This window comes from Bradysia coprophila, unplaced genomic scaffold, assembly GCF_014529535.1.
Source record: "Bradysia coprophila strain Holo2 unplaced genomic scaffold, BU_Bcop_v1 contig_151, whole genome shotgun sequence".
In the NCBI taxonomy this organism is placed as follows: Eukaryota; Metazoa; Arthropoda; class Insecta; order Diptera; family Sciaridae; genus Bradysia; species Bradysia coprophila.
The window spans coordinates 6,263,527-6,284,057 of record NW_023503423.1 but is presented as its reverse complement, the minus strand read 5'-3'; the positions used below and the strand labels follow the sequence as shown (position 1 = coordinate 6,284,057).

General features: G+C 38.8%; 4 protein-coding genes across 4 annotated transcripts; 1 reads left to right on the top strand and 3 right to left on the bottom strand.

The window, feature by feature from the left end:
• Positions 1-1,591: 1,591 nt before the first annotated feature.
• Positions 1,592-13,062, bottom strand: LOC119074567. The gene is made up of 16 exons (XM_037180791.1): positions 12,884-13,062; positions 12,599-12,692; positions 12,421-12,530; positions 11,564-11,659; positions 11,236-11,505; positions 9,009-9,517; positions 8,831-8,945; positions 7,820-7,948; positions 7,594-7,755; positions 7,171-7,532; positions 6,997-7,120; positions 6,816-6,928; positions 5,932-6,196; positions 5,577-5,870; positions 2,208-2,351; positions 1,592-2,148 (listed from the first exon to the last, which is right to left on the bottom strand). The coding sequence occupies exons 1-16, from the start codon at positions 12,908-12,910 to the stop codon at positions 1,855-1,857; spliced, it is 3,108 nt and encodes a 1,035-aa protein (XP_037036686.1). The 5' UTR covers positions 12,911-13,062; the 3' UTR covers positions 1,592-1,854.
• A 1,473-nt stretch (positions 13,063-14,535) lies between these two features.
• LOC119074626 (mitochondrial chaperone BCS1) lies at positions 14,536-16,295 on the bottom strand. The gene is made up of 5 exons (XM_037180893.1): positions 15,702-16,295; positions 15,411-15,605; positions 15,200-15,356; positions 14,933-15,127; positions 14,536-14,872 (listed from the first exon to the last, which is right to left on the bottom strand). Exons 1-5 carry the CDS (start codon positions 16,168-16,170, stop codon positions 14,572-14,574), a joined length of 1,317 nt encoding a protein of 438 aa, XP_037036788.1. The 5' UTR covers positions 16,171-16,295; the 3' UTR covers positions 14,536-14,571.
• Positions 16,296-16,335: 40 nt separating this feature from the next.
• On the top strand, positions 16,336-18,383 carry LOC119074619. The gene is made up of 3 exons (XM_037180882.1): positions 16,336-17,355; positions 17,430-17,761; positions 18,022-18,383. The coding sequence occupies exons 1-3, from the start codon at positions 16,410-16,412 to the stop codon at positions 18,223-18,225; spliced, it is 1,482 nt and encodes a 493-aa protein (XP_037036777.1). The 5' UTR covers positions 16,336-16,409; the 3' UTR covers positions 18,226-18,383.
• On the bottom strand, positions 18,026-19,950 carry LOC119074635 (peptide chain release factor 1-like, mitochondrial). Its single transcript, XM_037180909.1, has 5 exons — positions 19,468-19,950; positions 19,105-19,408; positions 18,960-19,046; positions 18,676-18,893; positions 18,026-18,621 (listed from the first exon to the last, which is right to left on the bottom strand). The coding sequence occupies exons 1-5, from the start codon at positions 19,834-19,836 to the stop codon at positions 18,385-18,387; spliced, it is 1,215 nt and encodes a 404-aa protein (XP_037036804.1). The 5' UTR covers positions 19,837-19,950; the 3' UTR covers positions 18,026-18,384.
• Positions 19,951-20,531: the final 581 nt, after the last annotated feature.

Here is a 20,531-nt window from a genome sequence, read left to right as displayed (position 1 = left end):
TCGTATCACGATGAGTAAAAGTACCTCGGGCTGAAGCCCTCGGATACTTTTACTCATCTGGATACGAGATATCAAATTACTTTACTGGTATAGTAATGTACTATTACTTGAGTATCGAAAGTAGTGTTTCCAACATGAAACGTATGGTTTTCGACGTATATAGCGTGTAATATATATTACACTCTTGTCACGAAGAAGTCGAGGCTTGCCGAGACTGATAGTGACAAGTGTGTACTCTATTTTATCACATAAGCGAAAACGAGACAACAACATAGACCTGAGGTGTAATTTTTGAATTATTCTTCCAGTTAAGTAATTTTAACATCCGAACACCGCGCGTATGTGATAATAAATATTATGCACCTGTGTCCAAATGTTTTTTTTTGACGAGTTGTTGATTGTGATCCTAAGTCGAAGGCGCGGATCATTATCCAACTCTTCAAAATAAACGTTTGGACATAGGTGCATTGCATATCATGTTTTATGTGTCGATGCAAAGATAAACCCAAACTCCCTCTCCGAGCAAATGCATAATGTTAGTCGTACCACAACTAATCCATAACTCGGTATTAAAGTGAAAAGTCACGTTTTCGTGTGTTTATTTATTGAACTCGTCTACGCCTCGGATTAACAAAATTGACACTATATTTTCATCTTTTTAACAATGTAAAATTCGGAATATTTCTACAGTTGATGTCAGTGAAATTTAGAAGGGTATGGGTGCACGTGTGTGGTAGTAGTAAAACCGTATAGATACGTATGAATTTTGTTTGGATGAATGGATCAGCTGAAGAAAATCCATGTCTGAATTTCACTGACGTTTCCTGTCAGAATTGTATGAAAGTTTAAAGAATTAAATTCTTGAAATAGGCTATGGTATATAGGCTACTTCTTGAATGTGTAGCGAGAAGGTCATGGTCTAAGAAGTCGTCTAGTAAATATCTATGCAAATATTAGTAAAGCAATAGTTGTTTTATCAGTTCAGACAACCACAATAATCTGTTCAGTGGATCGGTTGTTAGTGATCGATGGATAGATTGATATGTAAGATAACTGTATAACAGTTGTGCTAGGCTGGACTCAGCGTGAAAAGAACTAAATCTTAAGAGGCATCGCCACTTGGCAAAAATTTTAGCCTACATATGTGTGCCCAGTATTTCATTGATGATATCTTTTCATCAGAATCCTTTTCGAAAAATGTACGACCGCAATTCCGACCACAAAACAAATGTGCTCACTTTTCTGTGAGCTCATCAAACGACTACAGCCAAATGTATTTTCTGTTGAAAGCTAACACATTTGTGGTCGGAATTGCAGTCGTACATTGTTGAAAAAGGATTCTGATGGAAAGATATCATCAAAAATGAAATATGAGGCACACAAATGTATGCTACAATTTTAGCTAAGTACCGGTGCCTCTTAACCGACGAGCTAATGAAATATGTATCGATTTAGCTACGTTTATAATGAAGCTCGCAAGATACTTCCTCTGTTCCTTTTCGAGAGACTCCTTTGCGCCGGGTATTTGTGAAGTCATCAAACAATCAGGTATACGTTTCCATGTGAGCGATAGAATTGTATAAAAACATACTTTCGGTTCAGTCACAAATTATTTTTTATTTTGATAAGGAAACCAAATTTTATTTTAAAATTCATTTACAACTTAAATAACTAAAACGGAAATGTCATTTTGTACTGTCACAGTAAAATTATCATTAAAATTATACATCCTGAACGTGTAAATTCTCAATGATCAGAATTTCCTTTTCCTTCTTCATTCCATTGTATCGTATTCATTTCTCCAAACACGATTTCGCCTGGTATACACAGTATACGAAGAGCTTTATGATTGGATTAATCGGCCGCATTTGGACCATCTCGTTCCTCTTGTCGGTTTTGATCTGGTCTCTCATTTTGAACATCATCTACATCCATACCTTCGCCCCTTTCAACTCCTTGTCCTCGATCGACGCCTGGATCGACAACAGCCTCATCTACGTCCATAGCTTCTGTGCTGTGTACGCTCGGGTCTGAATCGGCTCGGTTCTCGTCTATGTTCGGGTTCGGATTACGAACCAAAGCAAAGCGATCGGTCACATTATCCGCTATGAATGTTAAAACAGCTTTCAGTGTCTTTTCATCGCAGGCCTAAGTGAACACACAATTAGATTAGATTCAATTTTCCACAAAAGACCCAAACATTTTACCTCCATTATTTCGTCGAGTATGATTGGAGATTCGGTAAATTGTCGGACAAAATAGACATAAATGAATATTGAAATGACGTCGTCTATATCTGGGATACGAATGTCACCATTTCTACCGTACAAGTGTATTCGGCGTATAATTGCCTGAGAGAGGGAAAGAAGATAATAATTTTACACTTTGACTGAGTCACCATTATCCGTGAACCATCTAATGATCAGACGTCCCACTGATTTTCGGGGTGTCCAACTTAAAACAAGTCGGACATTTTTCTTGAAAAAGTCGGACAAAATCGGACATATTTTCGCTAAAAAGTCGGACTAAATCGGACATTTTCTAAGGACCTGTATTTTTTCAATAAAGTACAAAATCGGACAATTTCTCGTCGATACATCGCAAAGTATATAAACATACTGAAGGTAATGCAAATGCTCAGCGGATCACAAATTTTACGGAACCTAAGTTTCGGGTGAATATAAGACGCGTTATGTTGCTTGCGTGATGTTTGGAGTTTTTGTGTTGAGTATAAAGATGCAGCCTAGGGCCAACATTATAAAAATTATATTCACCCGAAAGTAGGGTTCCATGAGTTTTGGTGAATTTGCATTACCTTCAGTATGTTTATATACTTTGGATAAATCGTACTTATAAACTGAATTTAGAGGCGTCAGGAATGAAGTTCATCTAAAAGATAAAAAATACCTCTAGCGAGTTTGCTTCGCTGTAAAAACTCTCCAATAGATCCTGCTTCGGGTCTACATCGCAGGCTTTTTAAAGACTATTTTGGATTTCTGTCTGAACTTTATGGACATTTAAACAGATGCATGTCACTTCCTGAAGTCTTATTACTCAATCATGGTTCAACAACCTCCCTGTCGACCTACAACTTATAACTTAGATGTTATAAGTCAGAAGGAATATACAATCGCTAAACCGAACTGGTGTGCATACGTTATTTTGCACCAGCTGGTCACATACAATTTCAAATGGGACCAGCTGGTGCAAAATAACGTATGCACACCAGTTCGCTTTAGCGATTGTAAATAACTTATAAATCCCAACAAAAATCTCTTCGAGAAAAGTGTGACGCAGTCTTTGAAGTACAATTTCTAAAATGAATGATATCGCTAGAGTTGACGCTTTCAGCTTCGTTACGCAAAAATTAAATTTTACACCCAATTTTAGTTCAAACAAGCTTAGTTTTTCTCATCATCTGCCAAATAATTTTTACCAAAAAAAAATTTGACTGGAAACAACCAAAATTTTACCAAAAAAATCTGCGTCGCAAAGTGGCAAATGTTCATGAACAGATCAGCAAGAAAATTTATCTGCCACATGCGACGCAGATTTTTTTGGTAAAATTTTGGTTGTTTCCAGTCAAATTTTTTTTTGGTAAAAATTATTTGGCAGATGATGAGAAAAACTAAGCCAGCTTGTTTGAACTAAAATTGGGTGTAAAATTTAATTTTTGCGTAAGGAAGCTGAAAGCGTCAACTCTAGCGATATCATTCATTTTAGAAATTGTACTTTAAAGACTGCGTCACACTTTTCTCGAAGAGATTTTTGTTGGGATATCAGTCGTTTTAGAACACTGCTTTTTATAACAGTTTATAACAGAAATTCGAAAATTTGACGAAATTTGAAAATTTGACGAAATTCGAAAATTTAACGAAAATCGAAAATTTGACGAAATTTAATGAAAATCGAAAATTTCACGAAAATCGAAAATTTCACGAAATTCGAAAATTTGACAAAATTTAACGAAAATCGAAAATTTGACGAAAATCGAAAATTTTACAAAAATCGAAAATTTGACGAAAATCGATAATTTGACGAAATTCGAAAATTTGACGAAAATCGATAATTTGACGAAATTCGAAAATTTGACGAAGAAAGTAATTCTCTATCTGTCACCATTCAAGAAATATCTCCAAAACACCAATTGACTCACCCATTTCCAACTTTCGACATTTTTCGCAAATGCCCTTCTTTTCTACTCGTAAAACTCTGAGACTTTGCCGAAGAAAGTAACTCTCTATCTGCCACCATTCAAGAAATACCTCTAAAAACATAATTGACCCACCCATTTCCAACTTTCGACATTTTTCACATATGCCCCTCTGTTCTACTCGTAAAACTCTGAGACTTTGCCGAAGAAAGTAATTCTCTATCTCTCATAACCCAAAAAAATATTAGTCCTTTCATCCTACGCTCGAGTAGCTCAAAATTTGGTCACTCTAATCACTCTAGCTCAAACGAATCTGACCCGATTTTTTAAATTAATTTTTTGTTCGAATCGTGTTACGAATACCTTTCATTTGATGGGTCGCACGCCTCTGTAGGTTTCAATACAGCAAAGCTACAGCCGACCCGACGCGTTCCCGACCCTCGAAAACCACACTCAGAAACCACTTCGAGGCAAATAAAACAAAATTCTGGTCTTTCCTGGGGTAATGGCGTATCACAATTTCATTTTTATGCCCACCCTGAGGTTCCTGCAAAATTTCATGGAGATTGGCTGACTAGTTTCCGAGATCGTCCGTCGATAGATAGATAGATAGATAGATAGATAGATAGATAGATAGATAGATAGATAGATAGATAGATAGATAGATAGATAGAAACATACAGAGTAAGTTGAAAGATTTTGATTGTTTGGGAAAAGTCAATTTGGTGTATTTTCTATGAAAAGTGCCAATTTCAAAACGATGTATCTCCGGCAATTTTAAAGCTACATAGTCGAGTGATAGCTCGTTTTGCTCGTACTTGAAGCGCGAATAAGATAGAATAGAATTTGTGGTGATACAGGCCAAAGGAAAGAAACTTAAATTCTCGCCTATATATAGTTGCCGCGTCTCAAAAAATTTTCTTCGTTCTTTTTTTTGGAAGTTAGACTGCGTCAAGTCCTCCGCTAACGCTCCGGACATGATTCGATTGTCTGTTGATTGTAAGTTAACGTATACAAAATTGTAAATATGTGGGTACCTCTATGTAGTCAACATAACAAGTCAATACAGTAATATATTTACTGCCTTAATTTTATAGTTACATGTACAATGTGAAAATTTGTAAACAACTAAATGCGAGCGGAGCGAGCGAATTTTTTCGAGTTTGCATCAGAAGCATTTAATGTTACTAACAAATTTTATCTTGAAGAAAAAGTCTCATAAATTTTTATTTTTGAAGAGAAGTCGGACAAAGTTGGACAATTTTTTATGAAAAAGTCGGACAAGTCGTACAAAGTCGGACAAGTCGTACAAAGTCGGACAAATGTTGAAAAAGTCGGACAAATGTTGAAAAAGTCGGACAAATGTTGAAAAAGTCGGACAAATCGGACATGTGGGACGTCTGCTAATGATTTAGACGCTTACCGTACAACTGAGACTGTCATATGGAACATTTATTCGCTCACAATGAACTTCGTAATCTGCATTATTCATTACGGATGCAACAGCGGTCGTGACTCTAGCGCAAAGGTCAGCTAATGTTTCGCTGATAGCATAATCATAGCGCGACAAAAGAGTTCCAGTCATGTTACTCATATTCGACGTAATTGTTCGATTTTTTTCGGATGATGCAAGAATTTGTTTACATCTCTCCAATCCAGCTGATGAACCCTTTGGATAGTACAGCTGCGACACGTGACGATCGATCTGATCAAAAATCTGAAATGGAAATGGAATGAAATTTCCGGTACGGTGAAGTGTAGCGACTAGTACATTATACATTTTGAAAAGATAAGTTGTTGTTTTTACGATACCGGCCGGGTATTCTCTGACGCAGAGCGAACCGACTGAAATAACGACTACAGAGTAGAAAGTCTATACTGGATATCGTTGAAAGTCGTTTCGACAGAGCCTCATTGGGTTCGACGCGCAACTGTATGCATGATTCGTGCCACATCTCATGAACATCAACTAAATCACGTTTGATATCAAGCTGTCGGTTACGTAATAAACGAATGAAGTCGTACAGTACTTCATCTGGATGCCTACAAACATCAGAAAATAGGTTTCGAATTGGGGCATTATGAGGGACTATAAGTGTTACAAATGATACGTTACAAATGGCACAATAAATCTAATAAAGACGTAGAGACCCACGGCAATGCTTCTAGCATGAACATAGAATATATTCGGAGGCTGTAGGCGCTGTGTTTCTTTTATACGGGCTAGATGACTTGTTTTCGTTGTATGAGGTAAAGCATGCGACACAAACAATCCCAAGCTGCAGCTTTTATCAGTCGCACCCCCTAGACACTTCGACAAAAAATTTGTCAATTTAGTTTTCATGCTAGTAGTAGTGCTGTGCAGTCCCGCATAAGGACACGATTTGAAACGTATGCCATATTGCTACACTATCCGATGCGACAAACTTTTGTTCTACGATTTTTGGGCTCTAACAGCTGTTTCGACACGTGAACGAAATTGCATTCATTTTGGCACCAATTTGCACTTTCTACGAAGTGTGATGGTTGAGATATATGTTATATGCACACTCGCTCGAATGCCCAAGTCGTAGAACAAAATGTTTTTCGTTTCGGCTTATGTGACAAGTAGGGATAGGTTACAAAGCGGAGGTAACAGAGGTAAAATTGAAATTAAATTTACGGAATGGCGAACGTTGCGGACAGATTCATCTCGCATAACTCAATTTCCAATGTGTCTAAATGCCGTTGGGACAGTGTTTCAACGAATTTGGAATCGTCGCAGCCATCTGTATGCTAATCAAATGTAAAATAAAAATATTAATTTCAAAATACATCCAAACCGCCGGAAGCCATCGGCTAACCTGCAATGAAAGCAATTGACCATGGATTGTCATTCGACTTGCGCTTCTATGTGTCAGGCCTTTGATAGCCTGTTCTTGATTAGCAATATTATGCTCTTCGAAGTTTAGCCGCAGACGGTTCATCCTGAAAGCGAAAAACTCAATCTCTCATCGAAACTAGCAATTGAAACATACAGTTCCGAGCACAACAACGATTCAGCATTATAGTACGTGTTTAACACTCTCTGCAAATCATGTGCATCGCGAATGAATTTATCGTCAAAGCGCTTTGCATCGAGTAAATAGGAGCCAATATTTTCGTAACTGTTTTTGATTTGACGTAGCAGTCGAAACAGATATTTTGATTCGGTTACGAATGCTGTTTCGTTGTCAGCTCGAGCCATTCTTTTCGTGGCCAAATTTAACAGATTCGAATTTTTCTTAGTTAATTTCTTGTCGCAGGTAATTCGACAATTTGACAGTAAATTCGTCAGCGTATCGTTGTATCCGAATTCTCTTTGAATATTCGTCAACAGTCGTGGTCGTCCTGGTGCAATCTGAACAGAAATTAAATATTTTGCTTGTCCAGTAGCTTACAATATGTGCACTTAAAATTACCCTGGCTTGTGCTTCTCCAGGTGAGATATTTTCGTATGCAGCAAAAGTGAACGTTGTTTTACAACTCTCATCGTTCGGTTCTCGCTCAATTGACTCCATAAATTCAATAGCCTGGTTCGCTGTGTTAGAAAATTGAACATTCGACAACGGCGCTAAATAGGGCTGAAATTTGACTACCTTAAAGCGACCGCCAAACAGTTCCACTTTGGTATAACAGTGCACTTACCTCCAAATGATTAAATAAATGCTCACTGCGTCTACTGTTGAGACTGGAAACATGGTCGAAGATGAATTTTGGCTTTAATCGAGCTTCAGCATTATTCGCAATGGAATGAACCGAACCCGCGATCCCTTTCTGTTGAAAAATTGGATTACAGAGTTTTGAGACTGAGGTGTGCGTGTGTATAGCAATATAAGATTTCTGCGCTCATTGTTTTTAGGGTAATACTTGTCGTCTTGTTGGATATTAATAATAAGCTCGGACTCTCCACCACCAGCTTCCTTAACACCCATTTGAGCAATTTATTGTACCATTATAATTACAACCTCTACCGATTACAACTAAAATCAGTCCACGAGCGCTGACTCCGTAGCCTACTCAGTCCTGACTCCAGAATGGTGCGGCCGAAAAGTGTAGTCAAATTTTATTAAAACTCCATTCAAACGCACTGTGTTTATGGACCTGGAGCCAGGGCCTATTTTAAGGAAATTAAATTTCCAAAAATTCATAAATGTTTCCATCACTTTTCGTCATTTTATCTAAAAACACAACCAGATTGCATCGTAAATGTTGTTTTTCATGTCTTTGAGCTTAACTGATTTCTTTGGAATGAGATCTAACAGAAAACAAAATTTAGAAATTTTAAGAATTTTTGTGAAATTTGTGAAATTTTTGGAAATTAAATTCCCTAAAATAGGCCCTGCGGGACCATCCACAAAACTCGTGTGTCAATTAATGGGTCGGGTGTCTAACAAAAGCGTATGCTTCATTCATTTACAAAATTTTCTCAATACACCACACGCAGATTGGTTTAAGCTTCGTGACTTTCCGTATCTTACATTTCGGTAAGTCCAAGTCTAAGGAATATAAAAAGTTACTGTGGATCATCCACAGTGGATGGAACTAAGGAGTGAAACTGCTTAGTACTAGCAATGCGAGCGGTTGTGGAATAGGATTGAGTGTGTACGATTCGATAGCTGTTAATGCCTGTTAATGCCAATTTTTCACCTTACATACCGAAATATTTGCGATTTCAAGCATCGGATTGTTCAAAACTTCACATAGAACTTCGGAGAAATCGTTCAACGACACCAAGACATTTTCGAAAATGTACGACTTAAGTTCCAGAAATCTGCAAAAACGAATTGCTATAAATTACACGTTTGATTGGTCTACCATAAAAATATGTTGTTACAGTGTCGTCTTTATGGTGGTTGGATCATATAATCTCATATCTTGGGACAGGTTTCTGATTGTCATTTTAGTGTCACCTAATTTTTGACGAACTTCCTCAGCAGCAGCTGTTAGAATACGTTCTTGATGCGTTAGCTCGTCATGAAACTGTGTCTCCTCAATTATGATCATGTTCCCCTTTTCTGCTTCCCATGCGTCAGCCGTCGGGAAATCTTCTTTGTATTTTGAAACAATGTTGATGTTAGCCTGGTAAAAATCCAGCTGCTCTGCATCATGTTGCTCTAATTTTTTGGACATTGCAATCGCTCTCAAAATCCGTTCCCAACCGTGTGGAACAAGAGTTTCGTTGACATAAGCCTCACATTCACAATCAATTTCTTCGAATACATGGTCATACAAATCGCGTTGATTGGCCGCGATATTGAACTGCAATGAAGCCAAGAAAATATTGACGAGTGAATCGCGGAAATGGAATTCATCCATTGGAGTTGCTGGAATGATGTTCTTGACCTGGAAATGTTAGAATCATAGTTGATGGTAAATATTGAAGTATTGTCTTGCAGACATTATTTAGTCAGCTAAACGCTAGATTGAATCTGTTAGATGGGTTTCACAGCTGTTTTATATTTTTATACACTCGACCTCGACCCTCACACTCTTCCTACATCACATTGTCCCATTTTCCTCGTAATCCTTTCATCGATCCATAGGTTTTTGACCTGACCTGACCTGACCTGACACAATCAAGCCTGGTGCCTTTGCACACGACCAGAAGGACATGAACGTTGGAACTTTGGTAGCACAAAGTGTTACCGACAGAACCACCTTTTGATCCTCCAAGTTATATAATGGACGTGAGTCCAAAAATAACAGCGCTGGTCCGCAACTTGACATGTACAACTTAAAACTAACAACAACCACCGTCGCTCGACTTGTGGCCGGACTAGCTACTAAATTCGTCTCAATATAGTTGAATATAGTCTTCATTGAAATTACCTGTAATCAGAGGACCTGATTTACCTGAGTCAGTTGCATATATTCATTAAAGTTAGTGTCTAATGTGATTCCAATTTTAGTTGAACACTCTGCAATTGACTTCCAATCAAATGTCATTCAATTTCAATCAACCAAATTCAGTCTTCCAACTTCCATACATTTCTAGTCGTGACAGATGGCTCAAATTGCTTGTTCTTGACATTCATACTCATGATGAGTGTTTGACCTCATCAAGTTGAACATATTACAGAAAGAAGAAAAAAACATGAGAAGCTTGAATAGCAACTTTGTTTCTTAGGTTTAGCTGACAAGTCGCACATGCGCACATTCAATGAACTTATATACTGATAGAAGGTGAATAAGTATATAATTTCCTTGCGCACATTAGTCAAAAATAAACCCACAAAGGGCCCACATTATGGACCCTCAGCCTAAGTTGTAGTATAGCGGGGAGATGAACCGCTTACACGAGCTAGCGCTCAAACAAGAACCAACGGGTCTATCAAACAAAACAGAAGGTTTCATAACGTTCGCACAACACACTTCAATCTGTACGCCAAAATTCATTCACTCAGGGCAATCTGACCTACCTACTAATGAAATTACCCTCAAGGCGTTACGTCACATATCCAGATTACCTTACAATTTGCGTCTTACAAGCGTTAGTTTCTGTCGTATCTGAGCATGTCCATTGAGTGAGATCACCGTGCTTCATTGCATGTCCCAAACTCAACAGAAATTCATTCCAGCTCATTTATAACATCGGCATTCGCTACACTGTTCCCAAAATTCATTGATTCGTGCAGGAGTTCAAACTTGATGGTTCGATCAAAAGGTTGTTGAACCAAATTTTCTTCTTTTATCAATCGTCAGAAAAAAAGCATCACAAATTCATTCATTCATCTTCTAGTAGGATTTCCGTTCGTATTCATTATTTAATCCTTGGTATTTCTCTCAAAATTAATTGACTTTTATACAAAAACTGGAGAGCGAAAATTTTCACGACCGTCCCTTTTCAAAGCCAACTTCGTTTCATCGATCCATAGGTTTTTGTAAGTAAAAATCAGGAAACTCAGATTATATTTTACATTTCACTAACAGAGTAGATGCAGCCAGCAAAGTAAGATTTGGGTGTGGTGAATTTCCTTAGCCATAATCAACCAAAATTCGCTGTTTATACCTTCGTAACTTTAAATGGTAAATGGTCGTCTTGTGCTTAAAAAAATATTTACCTCTTGGTAGTATGCATCAGGAGCTGCTCGATTCTGTCTCGACAAAATCCACTTCCATTCAAGTTTCTCAATTTTTCCGTGCAAATCCAAGTCGTGTACTATCGCATTTTGAATGTCACTTCTACTTCCCAACGTAAACGTCATATTCTTGTCAGCGGACATCCAAAGATTTTGAACCAAGTCATGTAAATTGTTTTCGATATGCAATCGTTGACGAAAGAGCTCCGACATCATTTGATCGGTTATGTTTGATGGTGTATCGTACTCTGGCTGTTGAGATGGATTTTTTTTTAGCTCGATGGTATGCAAATTATGAACCGTGCTCTACCTTTTGTAGACCTAACAAGCCATCAGGTATTTGTTTTGCGACTTTTCCATTCAAAATGATTCGACCGTCTTTGCCGAATACCCGCTTGAGCTTAAACTGAAAACATATACTGAGGTCAATAAACACACCATCCGAGTTTTGTAATGCCACGAGCGTCGACAATAAATGAAATTCGATGAAAAAGAACGTTTTTTGATCCGCAAGCATGCAATGCTGTTTACCTGGGGGGAGAAAATAGGAAATTCCAAGAAGAGCGATGTTTGTGGCCAGAGCGAAGGGCCCGTAATTTCACTCAAGTTGGAATTTCCTATCTCTTTCCAGAGGTGAACGCCACGTTTTTCATGCGTACATGTTGTGTTTTGTCGTTTTTCTCCACGAAACGAAAACATAAACAAAGTGACAGTTCCAATGAGAAAAGTAGTATTTTCTCCACATGGGCTGCACCAACGCACTTCAAGCAAAAGTGGTACTCTAAATAGGGTACTGAGACTTGACAGTGCTCCATACAAAATTTTACACTGTAAAAAGAGTGTGGATAAAATTTCATACAAAATAGTACTCTATTTGGAAGCTGTCATTCATAGCACTTTTGCTTGAAGTGCGTTGGCTGCACTTTTCTTACAAGAAATGTCATTCGACTAGTCGTCAAGGGAACACAATTGAGGGAAGAAAATCAAACAAAACATTACGCGCACATGAAAAATCATAATATTGAGAAGGCCAAGAAAATTGTTCAGGTTAATTAGTCCATTCCTCTATTTGACTTATACAATTTTTGTTTCGCTGATAAGAGATGAGATAAATAAAACCAAGAAAAACAACATAAAAAGAGAGATAAATGGTCAAAAGTGATATACCTCACGTCCTTTCCATTCATACGTCAATTCCACATATGAATCACTTTCAGCATCTCTGGGCTTCGTCACTTTTTCATTTAAGTAGTTGTGATCGAGCAAGGAACGAATTGCTAGTGAAAGTAAACAGTTTTATAATAGCCGGCTATTATCCCAACGTTCGTTCATTCCACGTATTTACCTTCGAAAATAATTGGATCACTTGAAGAATTCGGCGATTGATTGAATATTTTCGATCGGGTGATATTTTGATCTCCGAAATTAACAAGCGTTAACTGAGAGAAAAAATTTGTTTGTTAGAAATTTTAGTATAAGATTTGCCACTTCACATCCGAGCGATGATATTTCCATCGCTTTAGGGACATATTCCTCACATTGATGTGTCATAAGAGTCGACCGCACCAACATAATGGGCGGGTGTTAGGTTATGATTTGATGAACAGTGAAAATGCTTCGGAAACATTACCTGTTTAAAATTATAGCCAGTAGACATCTTGAGGATATAATTAAGACGAGCGAAGCGTTCGAATAATTTAGACAGCACAAAAATTTCACATTAAAACATGCAATGAAAATAATGATCAAAATAATACACGTTCTGCATCCGCAGGATAGGTTTTTGAAAATACAAATCTCTTGCCCATTGACATTTGCTTCAACTTAACTCAGAGGAAAAGAATGGCAAAGGTAGCGCCAGCGGTTATTGAAATAAAGTTTGATGCCATGTCGTAAGCGAAGACACTGAGTCATTAAGTACTTTGGTCGAAAGTGTAGATTTGGGAGCTCGCACTTCAATTTTCAGTACTCATTTAGAGCAGATCTCATGATTGAAGTGTGTTGGCTCACCACATTTCGTAAAGCTTCAAGTGAAAAGCTTTTGGAAATAATGATTTTCTCCCGGGAACCGAACTAAAAAATAGTTCCGGTCGTTACGTCGAAGGTTGTAAACTGGTGAGATCATGTAGCTACAGATACGCAGACACATAACACTTGATGATAATATTGCAGATTTTCATACAAAAAAAAACCTTTCGAGATTGTCTTTGTGGTGAATTTTTGTATATTGAAAATCATCAAAAGTGGCATGTCCCCGCACATCTAATAAAATGGTTATGTGAGTGATCTCAAACGTGTAGATTCTTGGTAACGACGAGGTAAGCTTCACGTTTTAAATATTTTCATGTTTTTGAAACGAAAAAGAAATTTTCAATAAAGCTGACTGTATTTCGTCTGCATCCGAAGCATCTTGTACTTCAATAAAAAATTGTTTTTTTTTTCGCTTTTTTGCTCACAGAATACGGGAGTGAATCGAGCTTGTTTATTATCGCAGTAGACGAATCCGGCGTAAACTTTAACAGGTGAGAAACAAAGAAAGTAAATTTTTTCTTTGAGATTCAGCTACAACGATTCGTTGATTGAAGAAAGTCGATTCATTATCACTAAAAGTGAATGTAGCAATCACGAGCGGAGCGAGTTTTTTTTTATTCAATTCTGCTGTTAAAAAGACCGTGCTGTCTCCTAATGATAGTAAATGTCGATGTAGCCATCTACGGTCGATGGTAGAAAATATTCAAAAAATACTTTGCAATTTTTCACGATTCCACAAAGAAGTCCATCAAATAATTAGATTGAAACGTATAAATACATTGACGACACCAACTGTTACGTCTCACCTGTTACATGAGTCATGCATTCAAAGTATATTGAATGCATGAATGTATATGTGAGCGTGCATAGCACTGTCAAGCACCGAAGCTGACGTTGGTATCACTCAATTAGAAAGCCACAAACACATCTGTTACCTATTTTTTGCATGTGTGCATGGCATGTAATGAAATCGCCAAAGATATATACGTAAGCTGCTTAGATAATGTACTTGGAAATACAGTTGATTTTCGAACATAAAGTAGCAATTCATAACAACGAAAATTTCTAGGTGAAATTTTTTTATTGCCTGTCCCATGTGAAAGTTAATCATTACATAGCAGTTTGCCCCATGAGAAAATGATCCATTATATGAAGAATATTTACCGGTTAATTATACGTGAATTCAACTTTTACATGGGACAGGGCATGAGAGGAAGTGGTAAAAGAATGTAGACAAAAATTCTATAACTTTTCACCATCGCATTTAATTTCCATAAAACGAACGGACTACACTTTTTCACTCACTTTCGGCGAATCTTTCTTTCGACTATCGTCCCATATCTGATCGGCTTCACTAATCATTTTATCTACAGCGGATTCTTTGTGCATCATAAAATACCCCTGGATCTCTGCTGGGCTCACATCTCTGCCAAACGACATCACCTTCTTGGCAAATTCGACCGAGTTTCGTATCGAATCGGCGGTCGTGTAAAATCGCTTGAACATTTCCTCGATCTGATGTTGACTGCAGCATTTAATTTCTTGTTTGAAGTCGATGCGGCCTGGCCGGATTAATGCCTTATCGAGTCTTTGAGGGAACAATAACATTGAAAATCTAATAAATTCGATGGCAAAAGTCTGCTCTTACCGATCGATGTGATTTGTGGTCATGAAAACGATTCTAGCTTCGGTTGACGCAACGCCGTCTAAGCAATTCAGAAGACCACTGAATGTGACACGATTTAGGCCATCATAGGCGGCTTTCTGCACTGATGTCTCTTCTCTGGAAGCGAATGCTGCATCGATATCTTCCAACAATATGATCGACTTTTCTGGCGCAACGCTAGGATTAATGAAAACCAAATTGTGAGAATGACATCCTACGACCTACGACAATCTACCGCCAGTTATTTACTTTAACAAATGATTCAGCCGATCATCAGTTAAGCCTCGTTCGCTCAAATTCAGTATGCAAATACTAAATTCGAGTTCTCCGGCAAGAGCTGTTATAAAACTCGATTTCCCACAACCAGGCGGACCATGCAACAGATAGCCACGTCGATATGGTATACCTTTCCAATTGGGAACAGGTTAATTGATTCACAATCCGAACAAGTTAGACCTACCTCGGTCGGAATACCAAGTAGATTTTTTGCTGAATTCCAAACAATCGTCCAGTATTTTCTGTGATATCCCATTGTCTAGTACAACAGATGACAAAGGCCTACGCTTCCGAGGCTGTCCAAATAATCGCCATTCTGAGCCCATTGCTGTGTACATAAGTGTTTTTCCTTCTGTGTATTGCAACGCCAATTCTCTAGCTAGAAAAGCATCGTATACCAGTAAGTGAGGATAATGTCGCTATGAACTCCCCCGAGCACTCATTGTCCAAAATCAGGGAATTCTATGCAACTTACCTTCTTCCAATATGTTAAAATACAGCTGTTTGTCCCGTCCAAACGAAGTCAATTGTACCGTTTCGAACGGTATGCCCATTTGAATATCCAGAGTGGATTGTTCCCTCGTTCTGTCCACTCTGATCCAAGTGTTTTTGTACCACATGATATGCGTCCCGACGCTCGGTATAAACTCGTATTTCGTTTTTACATTACCGCTATCTTGCTGCTGTTCAAACGATGTTTCGACACTCAAGTGCTGTGTATTTTGAGCACCGCGTTTGGTGATCCATTGCAGTAGCCATTGGTAGGACTTGTCGCGGCACGGCACTTCCAATGTTATCATATAATTACGACGGAACAGAATGAGCGCGCCTTGAAAACCTTTACGTAATATCGCCGCACCAGCACCGACAGTGAATAGACCGAAACCAGCTGTGAAGAAATTATTGTCGGCGAGACCGTGGAATAGACCCGTTAACTCAGGCATTTTACGTGAACGTTATACGATGTAGTTCATGCAGTTGAGTTTTTAATTCATTACACGTCGGGTTCCAAATCCTGACGGGTTCTGTGTAACATCTCTCTCATGATGCAATGTTTACAAAAATTGTGACAGTAGAGGAGGTGCGTTCCATGATCGTACTCCATTCGAATCAAACCGTCTCTCTCCTCCAGATGACCAAATGTCATTTTAGTTTGTTTACAAATTTTGAAAATTGAGTTTGCATGTCGTGCATTTCCGCTGTTCAATTCAACAACCATCACATAGCAAGCCATCCAGTGTACCTGTACACTATGCATCGAAGAACTCGTCAATCAGAACCACCACAAAAACACGTTGATAGCAGCTCTAGTGATAGTGACTCCGACAACTCTGCACCACATCAAACCGCATCGGACGTGATCAATTCTTTTCTACGTCCGAGCAGAACAGTTATCCATGTGTACACTCCGAAGTCCCGGAAAGCTTCCGATGTAATAAATTCGTTTTTGCAAAAGAACATCACTGTGGATCAAGCAAGTCGCTCCCAGTTCGACAGTGCTCTGGACGTAATTAATTCTTATTTGCGGAGAGACAATTTTGGGGAGAATGGAGCTGGTGTTTCTTCGCCATCATGTAGTGATAATTCACCGTCAGAATCGGAATGTGTAGCGAACAAACGACGCAGACGAGTAACAGAATCATCCACGTCGGATTCGGCTTCGGAAGCAGATGAAAATGTTGCTAAGAGACGGAGAATTGAAAACTCCTCTAAAACCTCAGTTATAGTAAGCACTGAACCAATTGTTAAGGTCAGAAGGGAGCCAGGTGTTCGTTCAGTTGTTTCTATACCTGAAGCATCACCTAACCCAATCAATCGTAGTACCAGTTCTACTACCGGCAACAAAGTTTCTGGTGCTGAAGATCCTGAGCCCAGCCATGGAAATCACACTGTAGTTGCCGCATCACAAGAAGAAAGCCAACAGAGTGCATCTGTTTCTACGACAAGAAGAACCTTACGTTCAAATGCATCGAAAGAGAACGCGTCTTTGGAGGATGCCGACAGAATTAGGACAAATGTGAAGCCTAAGCGAAAGGCTCCAGTACTGCTGAAAATGTCATTTACAAGAGAAGTGTTCAGCCGAAAAACGAGAATAAGAAGGGTCATCGAACAACAAACGACAATCAGAGGTAAGAAGTTGAAAGAGCAACGACTGATTACAGACTTTTTGATTGCCTCACTGTCTCTGTAACATTCCATCCAGACTATCAAATACCAAAAGCCAAATACGATCGTGCCTTGGAAATGCTAAATGCTACTGAATGTCGATACGACGAAACGCCTGTCGACTACAATGCACCGAAACCGTGGTACGATTTTCGGCAAAGTTGTAACGGTCGACGACATGCCGAAGCAACGTATGACACTGATAAGTTGGGCACGTCTGCACTGATATCATTGACGAGAATCATCTTAGAATTGGACAATTGTTTGAAAAGGGAGAATTGGTCGCAAATGGCCGAACTAGTTTATTTCGGCTGCAGTCACATGAAGACGGATCACATCAGGAGGGCTATTGGTGGCGCATTTTTTACGGTTTGTACAAATCACTCATTTTAGTCGGAATACGAAGCAGGTTTTCCTTTGCTTTAAGTGTGGGAAATTGCTCCTTTCGGTCAGCAGATTGATTAGGTTTTGTCAGTGTCAACTATGAAACACCGAACACTGATACATTCGGCTGTTAAACACTCATGCGACAAAGATTGCTGACAGAAAGCGATAGACTCCCCAATATTGAGTTCGAGAAGAAGTCTCGACTATCGGACTAAATTATTGATTCGACTGTTGCATTTCAGTATGCCCTTCTGCTGTTGCTACTGGATTCGTCTCCGGACTCAATTTCAACGTTGGCCGGGAAGAGAATCGAGATTACGAAATTTTTGACAGCGCTGGGTAACGAACCAGACGAAATTGAAGAATTTCTGAATCAATTGCATCTTGTGATGAATGAAAGCGACACAGCCGATGGCTTGCTGACGATTAAATCCGAGGAAGAGTGAAATGCCATTTCATCGACGTACGTATAGTATTTTCGCTCAATTATGTTTAAACTTGTAAATAACTTGTAAAAGTAAGGGTTTATGGGGGGTTTGGGACTTTCGGACAAATATCGAAACGACACAAAATAAAGCAAAAACTTTCGTTAAATCAGGCCAATTCTACGTCGACTTTTTAATTATTTCAATAATTTCGTCTCGTCTATTGGACAGCCTCAGTCGCTTAATTAACTCATCCAACGTCGATCCACCCAGTAAAAAACCTTCCAAATTATGCATCGTACCGTTTTCAATGCGATGATCGGTTACTCTATCCTGATTGTAGTTGTACGTGCGAATCTTTTCATTTCGTAGACTCGATCCCACTTGAGATTTGCGTGCAGCGTTTGTTGATGCATTCTGCGGAAATAAAGGCTATCACACTGTTCGATCGCAGAGTCGGACAACGCTTACCTCTGCGTCGTAATGCTGTTTGTATAACTGCGCTTGTAGTTTGATCATCGCCAGTTCTCTGTTTTTAATTTGCGATCTTTCCGTTTGACACTCAGTCGAAAGTCCAGTGGGAATATGTACAATTCGTACCGCACTGTCCGTTGTATTCACATGCTGACCACCAGCTCCGCTGGCCCGTTTGGTTTCAATTTTTAAATCTTTTTCCTTGATATTCAAATCTAAGACAAATGAAAAATTGTTGATTCGGATGACAGCTTAGAACTACACCAACCCAATTAACGTACCTACTTCGTCTGATTTTGGTATCACCGCAACGGTAACTGTACTAGTATGAACTCGGCCAGCTTTTTCCGTTGAAGGAATCCGTTGCACTATGAGACGACAGAACAGTTCATATCTTTGCACTGGCTGGGTTTAGTAATCACATACCTCTATGCACACCAGCTTCGAATCGTAACAAATTAAACGCTTCGTCACCCGTCACAATGTAGCTAGCATGTCTCAGTCCACCCATTTCGGATGTATCTTCACTAATCTGTTGAATGTTCCATCTTTTATAGCAGCAGTACTGGGTGTACATGTCTCGGATTTCGCTCGCAAATAGCATTGCTTCTTGACCTCCGACACCAGCTGTGACTTCAAGAAACATGGACGAACAGTAATAGTCTTCCGGCATATCAAAAATCGATTCCATTAGTTGACTGTTCCACGATTCGATGGATGCTAAGAATTCCTGTCGCAGTGAATCACGGTCATTATACAAAACGCACAACACATCCACAGTGGTTATACCTTCTTCTCATCCTTCATCATTGCTAACAATTGAGCATCGTTTTCTTTAGCCATTTCTTCAGTTAAAATTTTTAAATTTTCGACTGCCGCATTCCGACACTCATAGATTTCGACCATTTGTTGCAGTTCTCTGATCTTCTCGTGACCATCTCGTCCGAGTGTTTCTTTCCGTTTCACCAGATCACAGTACTCTGTCTTGGCATTTTTCAGGTAATTAAGCACTTCGGTGTCGTTAACAGTCAGACCGCCGTAGTCGTTCTTAGTCTCATTTGAACAAAATAACCTCCAATTGCAGCACTGATACTTTGATGGTGGTACGTTTAACGAAGCAATTGGTCGGATGAATTGCTTGCATATTGTTCGCAACATAATGATTCGATCAGTTCAAATTGATGTTATTCATTCAGTTAACCGGGATTTATTTTGTATTTATGTAAGGTCTCGTTACGCTCATTGCAGAGATAACTGACATCGCTTGTCATGTGTACTGTCATAACAGTCTATTAGAGAATGAATTCAATGACCTGAAGAAAGACCGTTCGACTCTTTAAAAATTCGAAAAGTACTGGTGTTCCGTTCTCTTCAAGGTTCTCTCAGAATTTCGGTTATCTTAAGTGTCCATTCTACTCAACAAAAAGCATTCCGTGAGAGAGCCGTTAGAGAGTAAACTGTCAAATAAAAAAAATAAAAAATTGAAAAAATTCAATTTTGTCTCTCACATGGAGTACTTTTTTGGTAAGAGGAAACTAGACATTATGAAAGTACAAACCAGGTATGGGCCGATTCAATGAAAGGCGAAGTTCAAAAGTATTCATACATTGTCGCCCCTGATGAGATCCCCCAATGCGTTTGCTTTCACTTTATAATTCACGGGAATTATAACGATGAACTGTGAAACTTTTGAAACTAGCGGGACGAAACGGTGTCTCTAGGTACTTTAGGGATAACGCGACTTAGACAATTTGATTTTCATGCTTCGGGCCAAAAATGAGGGTAATTTTTGATTTTTTCTTGAGTTTTCGGCCCTTTGCATGAAAACTCACATGTGCACCTGCTTTGGACGA